The sequence below is a fragment of the Carassius gibelio genome, chromosome B22 (genome assembly GCF_023724105.1).
Source record: "Carassius gibelio isolate Cgi1373 ecotype wild population from Czech Republic chromosome B22, carGib1.2-hapl.c, whole genome shotgun sequence".
In the NCBI taxonomy this organism is placed as follows: Eukaryota; Metazoa; Chordata; class Actinopteri; order Cypriniformes; family Cyprinidae; genus Carassius; species Carassius gibelio.
In genome coordinates, this window is record NC_068417.1 from 19,563,902 (window position 1) to 19,582,490 (window position 18,589).

Genomic DNA, 18,589 nt, shown 5'->3' on the forward strand with positions numbered 1-18,589 from the left:
GAATGTGACTAAATAAAACAACACCAGACTTCATTGAGAAAACACCATCACCTACCAAAAGGTATTTTGTATGTTTCTCCAGCATGAATAGTTGTCAAAGGTAAAGCAAAGCTATATTTCATTCTAGCAATTCAGACAGAATATCCTGTTGAGTCAACAGCAGAAATCTGGGTTTCAAAACCCAGAACATTTCATAAAAAAATAAAACATTTTTTAAAGATTAAGAAAACAAAAAATCCACTATTTCTAAGTACTTAATCAAATATGATCAACTCTGATCATGTGACTATTTGTACAGTAAATCAGATTTTTGTGTTCCACTGAAGCTCAAGATGCTTTTTGGATAATCTCAAAATGTGCTGGAGAAAACCATGTTTTGGGGGCAAGATTTCTACCAGAAATTATTTAACCTTTTTTTTTTTTTTCAGCACCAAATATTTTGTGTAGTGAAAAAGAAGGCAGATGCAGTCAAACAAAGTATTGAGGAAAGTTAATTTATTGACATGTTCAAACTAGACCTTAGCAGTGGGTATCTGTATACAGAAGCAAATTTTTCCGAAGTAATGAGTTGAACATAATCTATGTTTTTAAATTAGACATTGATTAACAGATGTTAGAAACTGGATAAACATGTAATTTAATTGAAGTAACAGATTTGTTTCGGGGAAACTGCAGCTCTCCATTTTCCTTAGTAAAAAATATTTCTGTGGAGGGAGAGAGAGCGAGAATGTGTGCAGCCATCAGACATGAGTCATCTCTCTGTTCTTTGTGTCATTAGTGTAAGATCAGGCTCACATGTGTTCAGCTCTGTGTCTGCGAAGAGTGAATGTTCAAAAGAAGAACCACCGAAATTCAGTGAGAAAAAAACATCACCAAACAAAAGGTATTTAATGTGTTTGCATTATAGCACTACATTGGCTAATTTCTCTACTCTTGTGTATATGAGAGAACATGACTAAATACAACAATAAAAGACAATACGAAATATCTGGCAAGCGGCTTGACTCTAGTGAACTTGGCCTGGAGCTTCGTTCCAATTTAACAATTGGCTTGTTGTATATGGTGGCCATGCTGGATTTCCAATCTAGCGAGTGTGTGCATGGACACTTTGGGTTTCACTAGAGATAGCAAAAAGTGTGTGAAAGATGTTTACAGGCTTTACATAACATAACATTAAGGTCCATGTTACTATTACATTAGCCCATGACATTTCAGTCAGGTAAATCAATGAAATATACTTACAAAGCAAAATCTGTGTTGGACTCATGCACGATTCCATGCTAATTATGGCCTTTGTAAATATGCAAATATGTGAGAAATATTGCAGAATAAAACATCACAAAAAAGGTTTAAAAACAAAGCAAGACCCTTCAGTTAGCTAGAAAATACTATATAACAATCCTACAATGATTATGCCTATACACTATTAACATGTAGCCTACCTGGATCAGAAAAGTAGACCTACACTTTATATTTCTTTAAGTGTCTTTAACTACTAGGTACTTACATTTAAATTAATTATTTAATACAATGCACTTACTGTGCACATACATGCATTTGTGGTATAATATATATGAAAGTATGAATCATTTTGTCAAAAGCAAAATTATGTACTTTGCAGTAAGAACTTTTATTTTTAATTTATATTTATCCACAATCAGCAGAAAGATTGAAAATGAAAGTGTGCCTTTAATGTTTAGTTAAAAAAAATCCTTAATTACTTCTAGAAATAAAACCCCATTGGTAATTCTGATTATTCTTTACTTTGTTTAACCTGATCAGTGCCCAGCCTTATTTTCCTGACAGGGTTCAACATGAGAAATCAGGCACAAAGGTTCAGAATGGCCACTTCCACAAGAAGTTCAGAGAAAATCTCCACAGCATATTCCAGGTAGGAATTAAATTTCTTCTAGATGACATTTGGACTTTTGTTCTATATGTAAATTATTTATATTTAAATATTTTTTTACATGTGAACATACATTTTGGTTATTTTTTGTTCTACACCTTTTTTCTTGCTTCTTTTTAGGATCTCGAGGACAAAATAATAACATTTTTGAAGTACGAGCTGGAAAAGTTTAAGAAAATATTAAAAAAGGAAAACACACAATACTTTGTGAGAGATAAAGATGACATGTGCAGTATCAAAGAATCAGCTCTTGATCTCACACTCCACTTCCTGAGAGAGATGAAGGAAGATGAAGCTGCTGATACTCTGGAAGGTAAGAGTTTTATGAACATAGACTGTCAGATTATCACTTGTAAATGTAGAAGATTGTAATGAAAATATATTTTTGTTCCTGTGTTCAGATAAGCTGGTCTTCATGCATCTCAAATCAAACCTAAAGAAAAAGTATCAACGTGTGTTTGAAGGAATTGCAAAGCAAGGTGACGCTACACTTCTGAATAACATCTACACAGACCTCTATATCACTCAGGGTTGTAGTGAACAGGTCAATACTGAACATGAGGTAAGACAGATTGAAGTTACTTCCAGACGTTCTGAATCACAGGAAATACAGGTTGAATGCACTCATTTATTTAAACCTGGAAAAGACAAGAAGATCAAAACTGTACTAACAAAAGGAGTTGCTGGAATCGGAAAATCAGTCTCTGTGCAAAAGTTTGTTCTGGATTGGGCTGAAGGAAAAGAAAATCAAGATATCAGCTTCATATTTCCTCTTCCATTCAGAGAGATGAACTTACAGGATAAAGAAAAACAAAGTTTGATGGACCTTATTGCTCAGTTTTTCCCAGAGACAAAAGGACTGAATCTTGCAAAGAGGAATATGTACAAAGTCCTGTTCATCCTTGATGGATTGGATGAGTTTCGTCTTCCTCTAAACTTTAAGGATAATGAGACATTGTGTGATGTATTGTCTCCAGCATCGCTGGATGTTCTTCTGACGAATCTCATCAAGGGAAATCTGCTTCCTTCTGCTCTCATCTGGATCACCACCAGACCAGCAGCTGCCAGTAAGATTCCTCCTGACTGTATCGACCGGGTGACAGAGATACGAGGATTCAATGATGCACAAAAGGAGGAGTACTTCAGAAAAAGATTCAAAAATGAGAATCAGGCCAAAGAAATCATTGATCATGTTAAAAAATCAAAGAGTCTCTTTATCATGTGCCACATCCCAGTCTTCTGCTGGATTTCAGCCACTGTTCTCCAAAACATTTTGGAAATGAAAACAAATAATGATCTGAAGAACAATCAGGCTGATGACGCATCCAAAACACTGCAGGAATCAAACACTGTAGAGACTCCTAAGACTCTGACACAAATGTACACACACTTTCTCCGCTTTCAGATCCAGCAGAGCAGACGAAAATATGATGGAGATTACACACCAGATGTTTCCTGGGATAAAGATGCCATCCTTTCACTGGGAAAACTGGCATTTCAACAACTGGAAAGAAACAATGTGATCTTCTATGAATCAGACCTGGAAGCCTGTGGTATTGACGTCTATAAAGCATCAGTGTATTCAGGCATGTGTACCCAGATCTTTAAGGAGGAAACAGGGATCATTCTTGGTACCATATACTGCTTTGTTCACTTGAGCATTCAAGAGTTTATTGCAGCCCTTTATGCACATCTGTTTCTAGACATCAACAAGAAAAGTGTGTTTGGTCATGAGTCTACAAAACAAGACAGCAAAAAGAAAACCTTGACTGATTTGCTCAAGACTGTAGTAGACAAAGCGCTTGAGAGTGACAATGGACATCTGGACCTTTTCCTTCGTTTTCTTCTTGGCCTGTCAATCCAGTCCAACCGGCTGCTGTTACAAGGTCTGTTGACACAGCAAGATGAAAATGACCAAAGCAAAAATGAAATTGTTCAGTACATCAAGCAGAAATTTGAAGCTAATCTGTCTCCTGAGAGATCCATCAATCTGTTCTACTGTCTGAATGAACTGAATGATCAAACTCTGGTGAAAGAAATTCAGACCCACCTTAGCAAAGGAAGTCTCTCACCTGCTGAACTTTCTCCTGGTCAGTGGTCTGCTTTGGCCTTTGTGCTGTTGACATCAAAGGAAGAGCAAGAGGAGTTTGAGCTTCAGAAATTCAAGAAATCAGATGAGTGTCTTATTAGATTATCAGCAGTCATCAAAAACTCCAAAATAGCTCTGTAAGTCATTTAATACAATTTGGTTATTTAGCAGTTTTTTGTTAGTACCAGAAGAACATAATATTTATTATAAAAACATTGTTCCATTGTTATTTTCACTCCAATATGAAATTATTGTTTACCTCAACTTCCTAATTTAAGTCTTCTTTTGTTTGAATTATACTTTCTCAGTGTTCTAATAATTAACCTCCATATTCTCCACCTCAAAAAACAATGGAGTGCTTTCAAATATAAAACTCATTGTCAGTAAAGTTATAAATCTTAAAATGGTATTCTTGTTTGGTTTATGTAGCAAATTTGTCACATAATCAAAAACACTACTCATTTTGTATCTGCAATGTCAGTCTAGCCTACCAATCTTACAATAATGATTGTTGATTGTTAATGATCATGTAAGAGTAAAAGATGGATAATACATAGGGGTGTGACGAGACACTTATACCAACTGACGAGATGAGACACGAGACTGGGCTCACGAGAGCGAGACAAGACGATATTTTTAGACTTTTTTTTTAAAGAAATCCTTAATGATGAAATGTATAGGGGAAAATAGTCTTTTATTCATCTGAAAAACACAATGCAAAAAAATGCATGTTTAGGACCCTATGAAATGTTTTATTTTTTTCTTACCATATTATTTAGATTTTTTATTGTTACCAAATTATGTGTTTTAGCATGTCTAACTATTTGAATGCATACAGTTTTTTCTTAAAGTAGCCTTATAATTTTTTCCCCCTCGTAAATTCTGTGTTGTGTATTTACATATTTCTGGTTATCAAATGAAGGCATAAAACATTATTTTGATAATTTATCATTTAATTATTGAAAATTTAGCAAATTTTATTTTTTGGCAAACAGGGGATTTACTATCACAATTAAAACATGGAAGAAAAGTCGTGTGATTATTACTTAAAAAAAAGGTTTGTTTCATTTTAGTAGTAGTAGGAGGAGGCTATGTATATTCTACTAAAAAAATACTAATAGGCACATTGTCGTTATTTTAAACCAAAGACTTTTATTTTGACGGATTGATGAGAATACCTTTACAGTTCTGTGTATTTGATATGACGCTAGTTTTACTCAAATCAAATGGTAAAATGCTCATGAAGTGACTCTCAGAGCAGAAATCACTGTGAGCGTCATGCGCTTTAGTGTGTGTGTGTGTGTGTAAACTGCACGTCTGTGCAATTCATTAACAGAGACAGGCAGAACATGCAGGATTCATGTTTGAAACGACTTTTGCGGCATTATATTTTTTCAGATACAAGTCCATATCATGATTTGATTTGAGTGTAATGACCTAATTTTGGTTAATTCAAAATTTTACAAATTCCATGGATTTTGGATATCATCACGTTCTGGCGAGACCAGTAAGATCTCGCGAGATCTCGTGCCATGAGATCTCATCACACCCTAAAAATACATTTAATATTTGTATTTAGTTCATGCATTTTACTGTATTATACTGTATGTATACTATACTGTATCAATCTAATGTGACTTGTTTACCTTGTAGCCTGAATGATTGTGACTTAACAGACAGAAGCTGTTCAGCTCTGGCTACAGTTCTTGGTTCAGATACCAATCTGAAAGAGCTGAACATGAACAATAATAATCTGCAGGATCCAGGAGTGAAGCTGCTCTGCACTGGACTAGAAAATTTAAAGTGTGAACTGGAGATACTTAGGTAAGTTGTGTGATGACCAACAAAAAACTGATCTCAACCAAACCTAAAAATTATGATTTTGTTTTGCATATTTTAATAGACAAATTATGAATTTCACAGTTTACTATATCCTTTGTTAAAAAAAAAAACAATATGGGCATTATGCAAAATTATTAATATAAATCTTTTGTTTGACTAATAATGTCTAACTTTAATTATCAAGGTGTACCAAATGTAAAATTTCGTAATATATACTAAAAACAACTAGGTAATATTTAGCATTGCTACCATCTAAATCACACACACACACACACACACACACACACACACACACATATATATATATTAGGGCTGTCAAATGATTCAAATTTTTAATCAAATTAATCAGAATTTTCAGTGGATTAATCATGATTAATCACTATTTGCAAATACACCTGAATCCTAACCATTTTTCTTTTCTGAAATGCGTACCAATAGATACATAACAGGACACAGATACATAATTTTCATGTATTGATTCATCAATATGTGGTTCTTTTTTTTCTGAATTTCAAAAGTTTAACATTTACTTAATCAAATTTACCTGACCACTATATCAAACCATGCCATTTAACTACAGATAGTGTAAGAGTTTTAGGTGAACCAGTGGTTAAATATAGCCACATATCTATGAAATTATGCATAGAGAAACTCGAAAGAATGAACTCAGAAACACAAACATGCGCCCTCTGCACTCTGGGCACTCTTGTTTTTAGGAGATGTTCATTTGCCCTGCCACAATTCTTTAGGATCGATATTTTCACGTTCTGAAGGCTTCAAGTGCCAGTAAAACCAAGTAAAAATGCAAATGCTTTTTCAAACAGCTGTAATTTTCGCTGCATTGCATGTATGCATTCTGCGCATGGGCATTGTGAAACACAGGACGCTATAACAGGAAGAAGCTCCAGCGTATCAACTACCAAAGTCGTCTCTGTTTATCGAGCTTGGCATGAATGTATTTGAGAGTAACTGGGGTAAAACCTTAAGCTTCTTCTGTGTTTTCGTCGCGGCGTTCGCCGCTGTTTTTTACTATCTTGAGAACTCAGAGATCGACGAGACTTTCCTGACCTAGATAATTTGTCACACTGCGCATGCGTGAAATGCGTAAAAAAATTTGACGTAATTAACAACAAACAACTAATTAACGTCGTTAACGCACTATTTTTGACAGCCCTAATATATATATATATATATATATATATATATATATATATATATAGTGTCACAGGGTAAAGAATCGCTCAACAAGGGTTCATGAATTAAATGCCCCGGAGGGTGGATTTATTTAATAGTGTAGGGTGCCTGGTGAAGTGAGGTGAGCCGCTTCCTGGTGGCTGGTGCTTTCCGTGCGTTCTCTGTGCTCTTCGGTGCCAACCAAAGTGAAAGTGGGTGTCTTGACATGCTCCAAAGTGGTCGGGCTGTCGGTCACACACTGCTTTCTGTGGAGAAATGAGAGAGGGATTAGACCAGCGTTGCATTCAGTTCGAGACCGTCTTCTGAGTGCAGTGTGTGCTGCTTAAGAGAGTGCAGGCTGATGGTGAGCAGAACATCCAATCAGAGCTCTCATTTTCGCCATTGGTCCTGACGGCCCAGAGGCCGATTCAACATTTTGAATTGGGCAAACGTGCTGCCATCGTGAGCCCAAAGAGACAACGAGTGGAACACACCAAACTAACTAACCCGACCGTCACTCTCTGTTGGCCCGACATTGGCCAATGGCCGATCTAAAGCACAAAACAACTAAGGTGCAGTTTCCTTTTTTGAGGGGGTAAGGGGGTGTAGTCATGACCTATTGGATAGAGAGTCTGACTTTTAACCCAAAGGTTGTGGGCTCGAGTATCAGGTTCAGCAGGAAATGTCGGTGGGGGGAGTGAAAAACCATAACTCTCTGCACCTTCAATACCACGACTGAGGTGAGACCCTTGAGCAAGGCACCGAACCCCCTACTGCTCCCCAGGCATTGCAGCAACATGGTTGCCCACTGCTCCATGTGTGTGTTCACTGCTGTGTGTGTGCACTTGGATGGTTTAAGTAAAAGTTTACTTAAAGACAGTGATTGTATCCTCTCGTCAATGAAAAATATAATGTAGCGATTTAGTATTTAAACTGTATTTAAGTTAAGTTGTGGGGCAGTGTTGACAAGTTTATTTTCTCCTTGATGTGTATGCGCTGTTTCCGATATGTGTGTGTGTGTCAGTTAGCAGCTCAATAATACAGAACAATAATTAAAGGCTCTGATGCACACCAGCACACCAGTATATGTGTGTATTGTAAGAGGTAGATGACAAATAATGACGTTTGACGGCATAGTAGTGGTGTCCCAGTCCTTAGGGGAATATTTTCTCCCCTACCCCTCAATACTCTGTTTCAAGGGACAAGGGGAAGGGGTAGGTGGAGGGATATAAAATGGGAGGGATATAAAATAGAATTGGGATTGGGCCAAAGTAACACGATCTCATTAATTTCAATGGAGAGCTGGTGATTTTCAGCAACAACAGGGGCAGTGGCTATTGGTGACCGGATGGGGCATGTCCAGTAATGCGACAAAGTTGAGAATTCTTCAACTTTATGCAAATGAAGAGTGACTTTCGTGAGCAACAGCCAATTTGGAAGAAGACGACAGAGCTCATGTGATCATTCTCCTCTTCTCTCGGATGATCTCATTCTGATGAGTCATTTATTTTTGCTTATATTAGTGTTACGGTGTGACATAAACTTGTTCACATTTACACAACTTGCTGAACATTTACCAAACTATAATGCCAGACTAAAATATGCTGAGTGCAACATTTTGAAATATGATTCATACAAATTGAAATACAACATTTCATTGCATCTAAATGTTGTAGGACTCATTTTAGCTCACATTCTCCGGTGATTTCGTTTTAAATTGCCCATATTATGGGTAACGAAAGGTTTATGTTTTGGTTTTGGGAGTCCCAAACAACCAGTTGACATGCATGTAAGGGCAAAATAATACGTTCATTGTCTTATAATATGCATTTATTTTTACCTTACTTGCTCAATGACTCCCAAATTATTTATTCATTTGATTCATTTTTCCAAACAACTAATGCTAATCTGTGTTGATTGGTCTGATTGGTCTCATTTTTATTTCATCATGTCTTTAATCCCTGATAAAGCCAAGTACAGAGGTGTGTTCGAATTCATGCAGCACTGCGCAGACCGATCGGTGGCTGACTTGAAGCAGTGCGTGCCAGTTAGAAATTTTGCCCGACTTGAACCGACACCACGGCACTGTCACGTGTGGCATCAAAGTACTGCAATAGTATTTCGAGAGCAGTCAGCTAACTCAGCTGTAGGAGTGGTGATAATGACATAGCTTTGAGCTATGAAGCAAAAAAAAAACTTTTTCTTTTGCTCATGAAAATGTTGGTTTATGGTTTATTCGAAAGTAATAAAAAGGGCATCATTTTGATTGCATTATTGAGTAACATCCTGCAGTTTGAAAACACCCACAAATTCAGAAACGCCCACTTTTGCTTTGCAGTGACCTCAATCTCGAATAAAGCAGTGTTTGTGAGCACAGTTCTGCTTTGTGTATAGTGTTACCAGGGAAACCGCTACTTTACTGCTCAAAAATCGGCACCTAGTGGCAAAGAATGAACTTGGATTTTAATTCAGACCAATGTGAAAAGACCAACTAATGGGTGGGCAATATGCTAATATTTCATGTTGACGTCAACATGAAAAGGCTCTTCGACTCTTTCTTTTGAGAGACAGTAACTTTATACATGGTGCACTTTCAGATTTAAAACTTTGCAGGAGTTTTCATTCGCTTAAAGCTGTGATACACACTGCATGAAAGGTAATTTTCAAAAATCCACAATAGGGGCATTTTAAAATGCATAATAAAGCCAAAAACATGATTTGTACGTCATAATTTTTAATGCTGCATTTGTAACTTAAGTGACGTAGTTTTATTGACATAAGTAATCAAATTACATACATTTTAAACGTAACGCATTAATTTACTGCATTACCAGGAAAAGTAATTTGTTTACAGTCAGTTACCCAACTCTGCATATATATATATATATATATATATATATATGCATATCCATTTTCACTTGTAGAAGATGTCTTTAGTGATTAATATTGTTAACTCTTACCCCACCACTGACAATTTGTCTCATCTTTCATCTCATCTGCCTAATATGAGATTATACAACTTTCTGTGTTTTCACTGTTATATGCTTGGTGGCACTATTATTCATCTCTTGAATGAGAACACAATTTCCTGATCAAAAGCACAGATGATGAAGATGCAGAAACGAGCGATCTCATGTGTAAGCAGATGAAGGGACGAAGCAGATGAAAAATAATGCAATCATAAACAGTTAACAGCATATAAAGAAAAACGACCTAATGCCATAGAGTAAAATGTCAATCCAGGAAGAGGTAAAGGACTGTGAGAGCTTTTGGAGTGCTGATGGACACAATGTGCTTAGTCCATGCTTTGATCATCATATTGATATGATCCAGATGCAGTCTTTGATAAAAACATGTTTTTGTTCTTTTGTTTTCAGCTTTTTGCTCAAAATGTAGCTTTTTTACAAAACGTACATACATTCAAGTGTTGATTAAAAAAGAAAATTTTGTTCAAAATGAGAAGGTCTGTTCTTTATTTTTATGTATTGCATGTTCAGATATTCATGCAACAAAATTTCTGGGTACAATGGAATTTTTGTGAAAATTAAAAAAATGCTGGCAGTGTTAAACGAGTTAAGCTAAATTATAGAATAGCTGATTAATTAGAAATATTTTCATTCCTTTTCTAGACTCTCTGACTGTGGTATCACTGAAGAGGGTTATAAAGCTCTGGCTTCAGCTCTGAGATCAAACCCTTCACACCTGAAAGAGCTGGATCTCACAGGAAATGATCCTGGACAATCAGGAGTGAAGGAGCTCAGTGATTTACTACAGGATCCAAACTGTCAGCTGAAGACACTGAGGTGAGAGATGATGAAATAATAAAAATAAATTAAATGCAGGTGAATTGTTTGTATAATATTTGTCAGGGTTCTGCCCTGGCAGCTGTGTCTATTTTGTCTTTGTTTAGTGTTTCTCTGTTTTTCCTGTGTATGACCACATATCTTTGTCTTTGTTTATGTTGGCCATGTGCTCCTGTCGTCCTGGCCCCTTGTTTCACATTACCACACCTCCTCGTTTAGTCTTTGTTTGGTGCTCATTAATTGATTGTTCTCGCCTTGTGTTTGTGTGCTTTCCTATTTATTGTGCTTATTTCCCTTATGTGTTTGCTGGTTCGTTTTGTATGTGAGTTATGCCGCGTTTCCACCGAAATTGCCCGGAACATTTGTACAAGGAACTTTTTTCCCCAGGAACTTTTTCCCCCCAGACCTGTTGCTTTCTGCGTTTCCACCACGGTGTAAAGTACCGGGAATATTAGGCAAATAGTCTTGTGACATAGGTCTGCACAGGTTTCTCAATACAAAGTTACACTGATTTTAGACGTGCATTCTTAGTATTTCAGACTTTGTGCATTCGACCTGGGAGTGTGATGTCCACGACAACGCAAGTCCGTTAAATTTGCAAACAGCAGCGTACTTGATAACATCAGTCAGCTCGCCTTTGCTACTGCAATTTTCCTCTCTGTATATTTACATTAAAACAAAATGGGATATCAAATACCACTGCCTCCTTTCGTTTTCATTTAAACATAATAACAGCTGCAGAAATGTACTTAAATGTACTTCAGGGATATGTGCATATATGCAGCCATTACAATGAAACAAAATATTATATAAATTTGCCTTTTTTATTTGCATTTTAACATATAGATAAATCGAATACAGACCAAATATAACCTGTTAGATTTACCCAAAACAAATTATATTTTATGTTTAACCACTAAAGAGACATCAAAGCCAGTAGCACATATCAGTGCCGCTGGCTTTATGAGTTCTGTCTGTTGCTGTCTTGCCTGCTGCTTTCTCCCTGGCCACTGGGTCTCCCTGCCTGGAGGTCTGACGTATGTGGCTTCACCTCCATAGCCAAGTGGCCTTGGTTCCTGGTGCTGTGGTCTGGTCCCTTGCATAGCCTCCTCTACAGTCCTGCACTTGGTTGTCACCCAGGGCCCTCCTCAGCGGTCACCTCCCACCCCCACCCCATCTGCCTGCTCCACCATTGTGTGCCCTATCCTACTGTCTGGACCATTCAAGCCACTCCCTCATATTGTGCTTTGTCTAATTTGTCAATAAACATCCCTTTTCCATTCTGCATCTGGGTCCTCTCCCTCGGTAACCTTGACAATATTATATCACTAATGCAAACCTGCTGTATTAATATAAATTCAAGAAAAACTATTTCACATTTCTGTCCATCATATTTGGATGCTTTTTTCATCAAGTTTATTTGGAAATTAAATTATATCTTACTTCATCTCTTCTGCAGGTTTTTGAGACCTGATGCAAATGAAGCATGTCAGTATGTGACTGGAATTGTGGGTAAAAATCCATTACTCCTGAGAGAACTGAATCTGAGTGAAAATGAACTAGGAGTCACACGATTGAATCAGATCACTGCGTTACTGCAGGATAAACACTGTAAACTCAACACACTACAGTGAGTATTATTAATCTAGATTATATTGCACATTCAATCTGTTAAAGAAATCAGGTGACCCAAACAGTTCTTAGTAATCACAAAATGTTGGAATCGAGCTCTTTCAATTTGCATTGAATTTCATTGAACTTTGTGTTTGTAAATTCTCCCTCTCCTGTTTAAAATGTTAGGCTGCGTGGTTGTGGTCTAACAGAAGAAAACTGTTCAATTCTCGCTACAGTCCTGAGATCAAACTGCAGTCTGAAAGAACTTGACATGAGCAACAATAATCTGCAAGATTCAGGAGTGAAGAAACTCAAGAATGGATTAGAAGATACAAACTGCACACTGGAGAAACTTGGGTGAACCAGTGTTTGAATTTAATAATAACAATAACTATGTCTTTTGAGTTTTAATAATTATTTATTTTGATCAAATAAAAATTACTGTAGTAAACCAAAGAAGAGGGAAAGACATGTTTGGTATCAGATGATGAATCATGTTTTTCCCCTCTGACCAGAAGAGGAAAGAATAAACAAAATACATTAGACATTTTTTTGATATTATAATGTTTTGTAATAACATGGTATAACATATTGCTTTTGTCTTCCTCTAGACTTTCAGACTGCAGTATCACTGAAGAAGGTTATAAAGCTCTGGCTTCAGCTCTGAGATCAAACCCTTCACACCTGATAGAGCTGGATCTCAGAGGAAATGATCCTGGACAATCAGGAGTGAAGGAGCTCAGTGATTTACTACAGGATCCAAACTGTCAACTGAAGACACTGAGGTGAGATGTGGTGTAATAAAAAAATATAAATGAAATGCAGGCTCATACTTACCTTATGTGAAAAAATAATACAGAATAAATAATATGCAGGTAAATTATTTATGAAATTCTTCCTCATCTTTCTTTCTTTAGGTTTTTGGGACCTGATGCAAATGAAGCCTGTCAGTATGTGACTGGTATTGTGGGTAAAAACCCGTTACTCCTGAGAGAACTGAATCTGAGTGAACATGAACTAGGAGACACACGAGTGAATCAGATTGCTGCTCTACTGCAGGATAAACACTGTAAACTCAACACACTGATGTAAGTTTTTTTATATATCTGTTACAGTGACACTTTAGATCTTGCTGCTATGTTTGTTTTATCTATCTTTTATAAGAGAGTGCTGACTGAAATACCATATACGACTGTAATGTGCATATAATCATCATCATCATCATCATCCCCACCAGTATTATTAAACTGTCAACTAGCACATACCCGGAAATATTAAGATGAAACTAAATCTGTTTTCTCAAATCTGCAGTCTGAATAACAGCGATATCACAGAAGAAGGTTGTCATGTTCTGGCTGCAGCTCTGAATTCAAATCCATCAAATCTGAAAGAGCTGGATCTGAGTATGAATAAACTAGGAAACTCAGGAATGAAGATTATATTGACTCTCTTTGAAAATGTAATGTGTAGACTGGAAAAGCTGAAGTAAGTATTTTAAAAGTTTAACCCATTAATTAAACTGCTTTTAACGGGCATGTGGAAGGTTCACTTAATTATACATTTGCAGAATTTTCATCATTTTTGTGGAATCATTTCACCAGATTTGTAGCAAAGACTTAAAAGTCACTGTGCAGTTTTACACCATAACAAAAGCTTGAGGCCTTAGCATTCTAAGATAAAGAAATAAGACGTAAATACTACTATTATAACTGTATCATACCAACCATTCTCCAAACTGCTTGTTCAGTGTAGGGTTGTAAAAATTGTTTAGGCTTGAGTATTTTACCATAAAAGGATTATATACTCACCTAAAGGATTATTAGGAACACCTGTTCAATTTCTCATTAATGCAATTATCTAATCAACCAATCACATGGCAGTTGCTTCAATGCATTTAGGGGTGGTCAAGACAATCTCCTGAACTCCAAACTGAATGTCAGAATGGGAAAGAAAAGTGATTTAAGCAATTTTGAGCGTGACATGGTTGTTGGTGCCAGACGGGCCGGTCTTAGTATTTCACAATCTGCTCAGTTACTGGGATTTATACACACAACCATTTCTAGGGTTTACAAAGAATGGTGTGAAAAGGAAAAAAAAAACTTCCAGTTTGCGGCAAAGCATATGTGAAGCCACAACACGCACAACCTTGAGGCGGATGGGCTACAACAGCAGAAGACCCCACCGGGTACCACTCATCTCCACTAAAAAAAGGACAAAGAGGCTACAATTTGCACGAGCTCACAAAAATTGGACAGTTGAAGACTGGAAAAATGTTGCCTGGTCTGATGAGTCTCAATTTCTGTTGAGACATTCAGATGGTAGAGTCAGAATTTGGCGTAAACAGAATGAGAACATGGATCCATCATGCCTTGTTACCACTGTGCAGGCTGCTGGTGGTGGTGTAATGGTGTGGGGAATGTTTTTTTGGCACACTTTAGGCCCCTTAGTGCCAATTGGGCATCGTTTAATTGCCACGGCCTACCTGAGCATTGTTTCTGACCATGTCCATCCCCATGTCCATCCCTTTATGACCACCATGTACCCATCCTCTGATGACTACTTCCAGCAGGATAATGCACCATGTCATGAAGCTCGAATAATTTCAAATTGGTTTGTTGAACATGACAATGAGTTCACTGTACTAAAATGGCCCCCACAGTCACCAGATCTCAACCTAATGGAGCATCTTTGGGATGTGGCTGAATGGGAGCTTCGTGCCCTGGATGTGCATCCCACAAATCTTCATTAACTGTAAGATGCTATCCTATCAATATGGGCCAACATTTCTAAAGAATGCATCTTCAGAACTGCATCTTTTTGTGTCTGTTTTGTGATTTCATGTGGAAGCAGATATTTCTTTATTTGAGGAAATATAAAAGATTAAATAGGGAAAGCTCTGACTTTGTGTGGAAGTAGCCTTACTTTACAGTATGATTATCATGGTAAATCTCATATTGCTGGATAAAATTTATAGCTAAACCAATTAGATGCATACTTTTTCTCTCTTCTATAGGTTGAACTTCATCAGTATTACAGGTGAAGGTTGTGCTGCTCTGGCGTCAGCATTTAATTCAAACCTCAGAGAGCTGGATCTGAGCGAGAATCAACTAGGAAACTTAGGAGTAACAGAAATCTCCAGTCTGCTGAGAAATTCACAATGCACACTACAGATACTCAGGTATGAATTTAGTTAATTTAAACATGAATCAGTGTAAAGCTAAAGCTCCAAATGGTCTGTAAACTGGCATTGTGTAACAAGGAACAAGTCAGTAATGTTACTTACAGTAGTGAAAAACATGATTGTGTAGAAAGATTTATAAAGTTTTGATAAACAGAATGCATTTTTGAGGTGCTGGGAAATAAAAAATCCAAATGATGAGAGGAATGCTAATAGTAATGAAGTCATGTTTTGATCTTTGTTTTTAACTTGGATGTTTTCGTCTTTCTGCAGACTTTCAGACTGCAATATAACTGAAGAAGGTTATAAAGCTCTGGCTTCAGCTCTGAGATCAAACCCTTTACACCTGATAGAGCTGGATCTCACAGGAAATGATCCTGGACAATCAGGAGTGAAGGAGCTCAGTGATTTACTATTGGATCCAAACTGTCAACTGAAGACACTGAGGTGAGATGTAATGAAATGATACAAAGTAAATGACATTCTGTTAAGTATTAATACAAATATTATTTCACTAAAGCAATCTTTTGTGCCTAGGTGAATTCAAGATAAACAATTTATTATTGTTTCCCATAAGAGTCAGATGCTATTTTTATTAAATCAAGTTTAGATGAATTGAATTCTGCTTCATCTTCTCTTCTGCAGGTTTTTGGATCCTGCTGCAGATGAAGCCTGTCAGTATGTGAATACAGTTCTGGGTGAAAACCTGTTACTGCTAAGAGAGCTGAATCTGAGTAAACATGAACTAGGACTTTCAGGATTGAACAAACTTTCTGTGGTACTGCAGGATAAACACTGTAAACTCAACAAACTGATGTAAGATTTAACATTATCATGATAATTTTAATACATTTGAACTTGCTGGGTGTTATATGTATCGTTTACCAGGCCGTGTTGACTTTTAACTAACTCTTGAAAAATATTTATTTGAAACTGCTTTCATTTGTATCTGTATTTTCTGTGAACACAGTCTGAATAACAGCGATATCACAGAAGAAGAGTCATATATTCTGACTGCAGCTTTAAATTCAAACCCTTCAAATCTGACAGAACTGAATCTGAGTGAAACTAAACTCAGAAACTCAGGAATGAAAATCTTCTCAACTCTGTTTAAGAATGAACAGTGTAGACTGAAAAAACTGATGTAAGTATCTCATGTTGTGGACTAAAATAGTAATAGCCAAGTTTACTAGTTGCACAATTGTATGTCAACCTTATTTGTTTTTCCTCTTTCCTATAGGCTTAATTGCATCAATATTACAGAAGAAGGTTGTGCTGCTCTGGCATCAGCATTTAGTTCAAATCCTTCAAACCTGATAGAGCTGGATCTAAGTGGAAATAAAATAGAAAACTCTGGAGTGAGTGAAATCTCCACTCTATTGGCAAACTCTTGGTGCACACTGCAGATACTCAGGTTTGAATTTGGAGAATTTAAACATGAACAGAAAATTTATGTCAGTAGTATATTTTACAGTAGTAAAAATCAGTAGTATGATTTTGTCTAAAAATATTTTGGCAACATTGTCACATAGCGTTTTTTGGGCATAGATAATTCTAAATACCATAATCTGAAAAAGAAAATCTTAAAAATCTCCTAATTGAGTAACTGAATACATTTGAGACATTGCTTATTTCTTCATCTAGACTTTTAGACTGCAGTATCACTGAAGAAGGTTATAAAGCTCTGGCTTCAGGTCTGAGATCAAACCCTTCACACCTGATAGAGCTGGATCTCACAGGAAATGATCCTGGACAATCAGGAGTGAAGGAGCTCAATGATTTACTGCTGGATCCAAACTGTCAACTGAAGACACTGAGGTGAGAGAAGATGAAACAATACAATATTAATGATATGCAGGCTCAATATTCATGCAAAATATTATTTCAGTGATACAGAAATCTTCAATTTGGTGCATCTAAGTGTTCTGTGCCATTAGTGACAAATTTCAGCACCGTTTAGTTAAGGTACAAGGAACACTACAATTTAAAAATATATTATAGATGTGCTGATATTCAGTAATTTGATATTCACTTTTTCTGAATGCACTTAATTTCCATCAAGCCCTTATTCTCAACACTGTGTCACTCTGCAGCAGATCAGTGAGTCTCCAGTTCTTCACAAACATGCTGTGTCTAGTATGATACTGGGACCAATAAGAATTCTAATGTCATTGTCCATATTTGAACTGAAAATATTTTGTCCTTCTGCTCTTCTTTCTTTAAAATAAATATTTGGACGTCAAAAAGTAATTTTTTATGTTCAAAGTAAAACCGTAACTAGAGCTAGTCAATAGAACAACCTGGTCTCACAGAATTCCGTGAAATGTCCACGGGTCCTTAACTCAAAATCCGTGAAGCCATCACGGAATTGCCCCAAATTCCGTGACCCGGCCACGGATATTTCTCCAACGCAAGTCAATGACATTGACCTCCCGTGATCCACACACGGATACCCGTTTCAATGACGGAGTACAGAACTCGCTGAACGGACGTGCTTTCTCATTTGGAAACGCAACATTTGAAGTATTTGTTTATTTTCCAATATCAAATGCCATAATGACATTAACCAGACAGCTGTTGTAGTTATTGCATTGTCCTGTCATCATAAAAATTACGTTTGTTTCAGTTACAAAAGTCCCGTGATGGCACGGACCTCCACAACCTGACCTCACTCACTTGTTTAGGAACTTACAAGCTTTTCGTCGACACTGTTGCAATGGCATGTAATTAACTTGGCATTTTTTCTCGTCCTGTCATCATACAATCCAGTTTGATGGCGTTTTACACACATTTTGGCTATAGTCAGAACTAAAATCTGTGATAGGAGCACGGAGTGAGTCTGTGCTTAGATCACGGATAACTCTAACGCAAGTCAATGACACTCATCTTCCGTGGTCCGTACACGGATCGTTTCAGTGATGGAGTACAGACCTCACTCAATGGACGTGCTATCTCATCTGGAAACGCAACATTTGAAGTAT

General features: G+C 36.8%; 1 protein-coding gene across 1 annotated transcript in view; it reads left to right on the plus strand.

Moving 5' to 3' along the window:
• Window positions 1–1,805: 1,805 nt before the first annotated feature.
• Window positions 1,806–18,589, plus strand: part of LOC127986808 (uncharacterized) — a 353,087-nt gene continuing 336,303 nt past the window's right edge. The window contains exons 1-16 of the mRNA XM_052589043.1: window positions 1,806–1,891; window positions 2,030–2,222; window positions 2,311–4,135; window positions 5,652–5,822; window positions 10,643–10,816; window positions 12,276–12,446; window positions 12,617–12,787; window positions 13,042–13,215; window positions 13,348–13,518; window positions 13,742–13,915; window positions 15,444–15,608; window positions 15,882–16,055; window positions 16,254–16,424; window positions 16,579–16,752; window positions 16,849–17,022; window positions 17,253–17,426. Of these exons, the coding sequence (XP_052445003.1) occupies window positions 2,135–2,222; window positions 2,311–4,135; window positions 5,652–5,822; window positions 10,643–10,816; window positions 12,276–12,446; window positions 12,617–12,787; window positions 13,042–13,215; window positions 13,348–13,518; window positions 13,742–13,915; window positions 15,444–15,608; window positions 15,882–16,055; window positions 16,254–16,424; window positions 16,579–16,752; window positions 16,849–17,022; window positions 17,253–17,426 (4,151 nt within the window). The 5' untranslated portion in view covers window positions 1,806–1,891; window positions 2,030–2,134. The remainder of the gene's footprint in view (window positions 1,892–2,029; window positions 2,223–2,310; window positions 4,136–5,651; window positions 5,823–10,642; window positions 10,817–12,275; window positions 12,447–12,616; window positions 12,788–13,041; window positions 13,216–13,347; window positions 13,519–13,741; window positions 13,916–15,443; window positions 15,609–15,881; window positions 16,056–16,253; window positions 16,425–16,578; window positions 16,753–16,848; window positions 17,023–17,252; window positions 17,427–18,589) is intronic.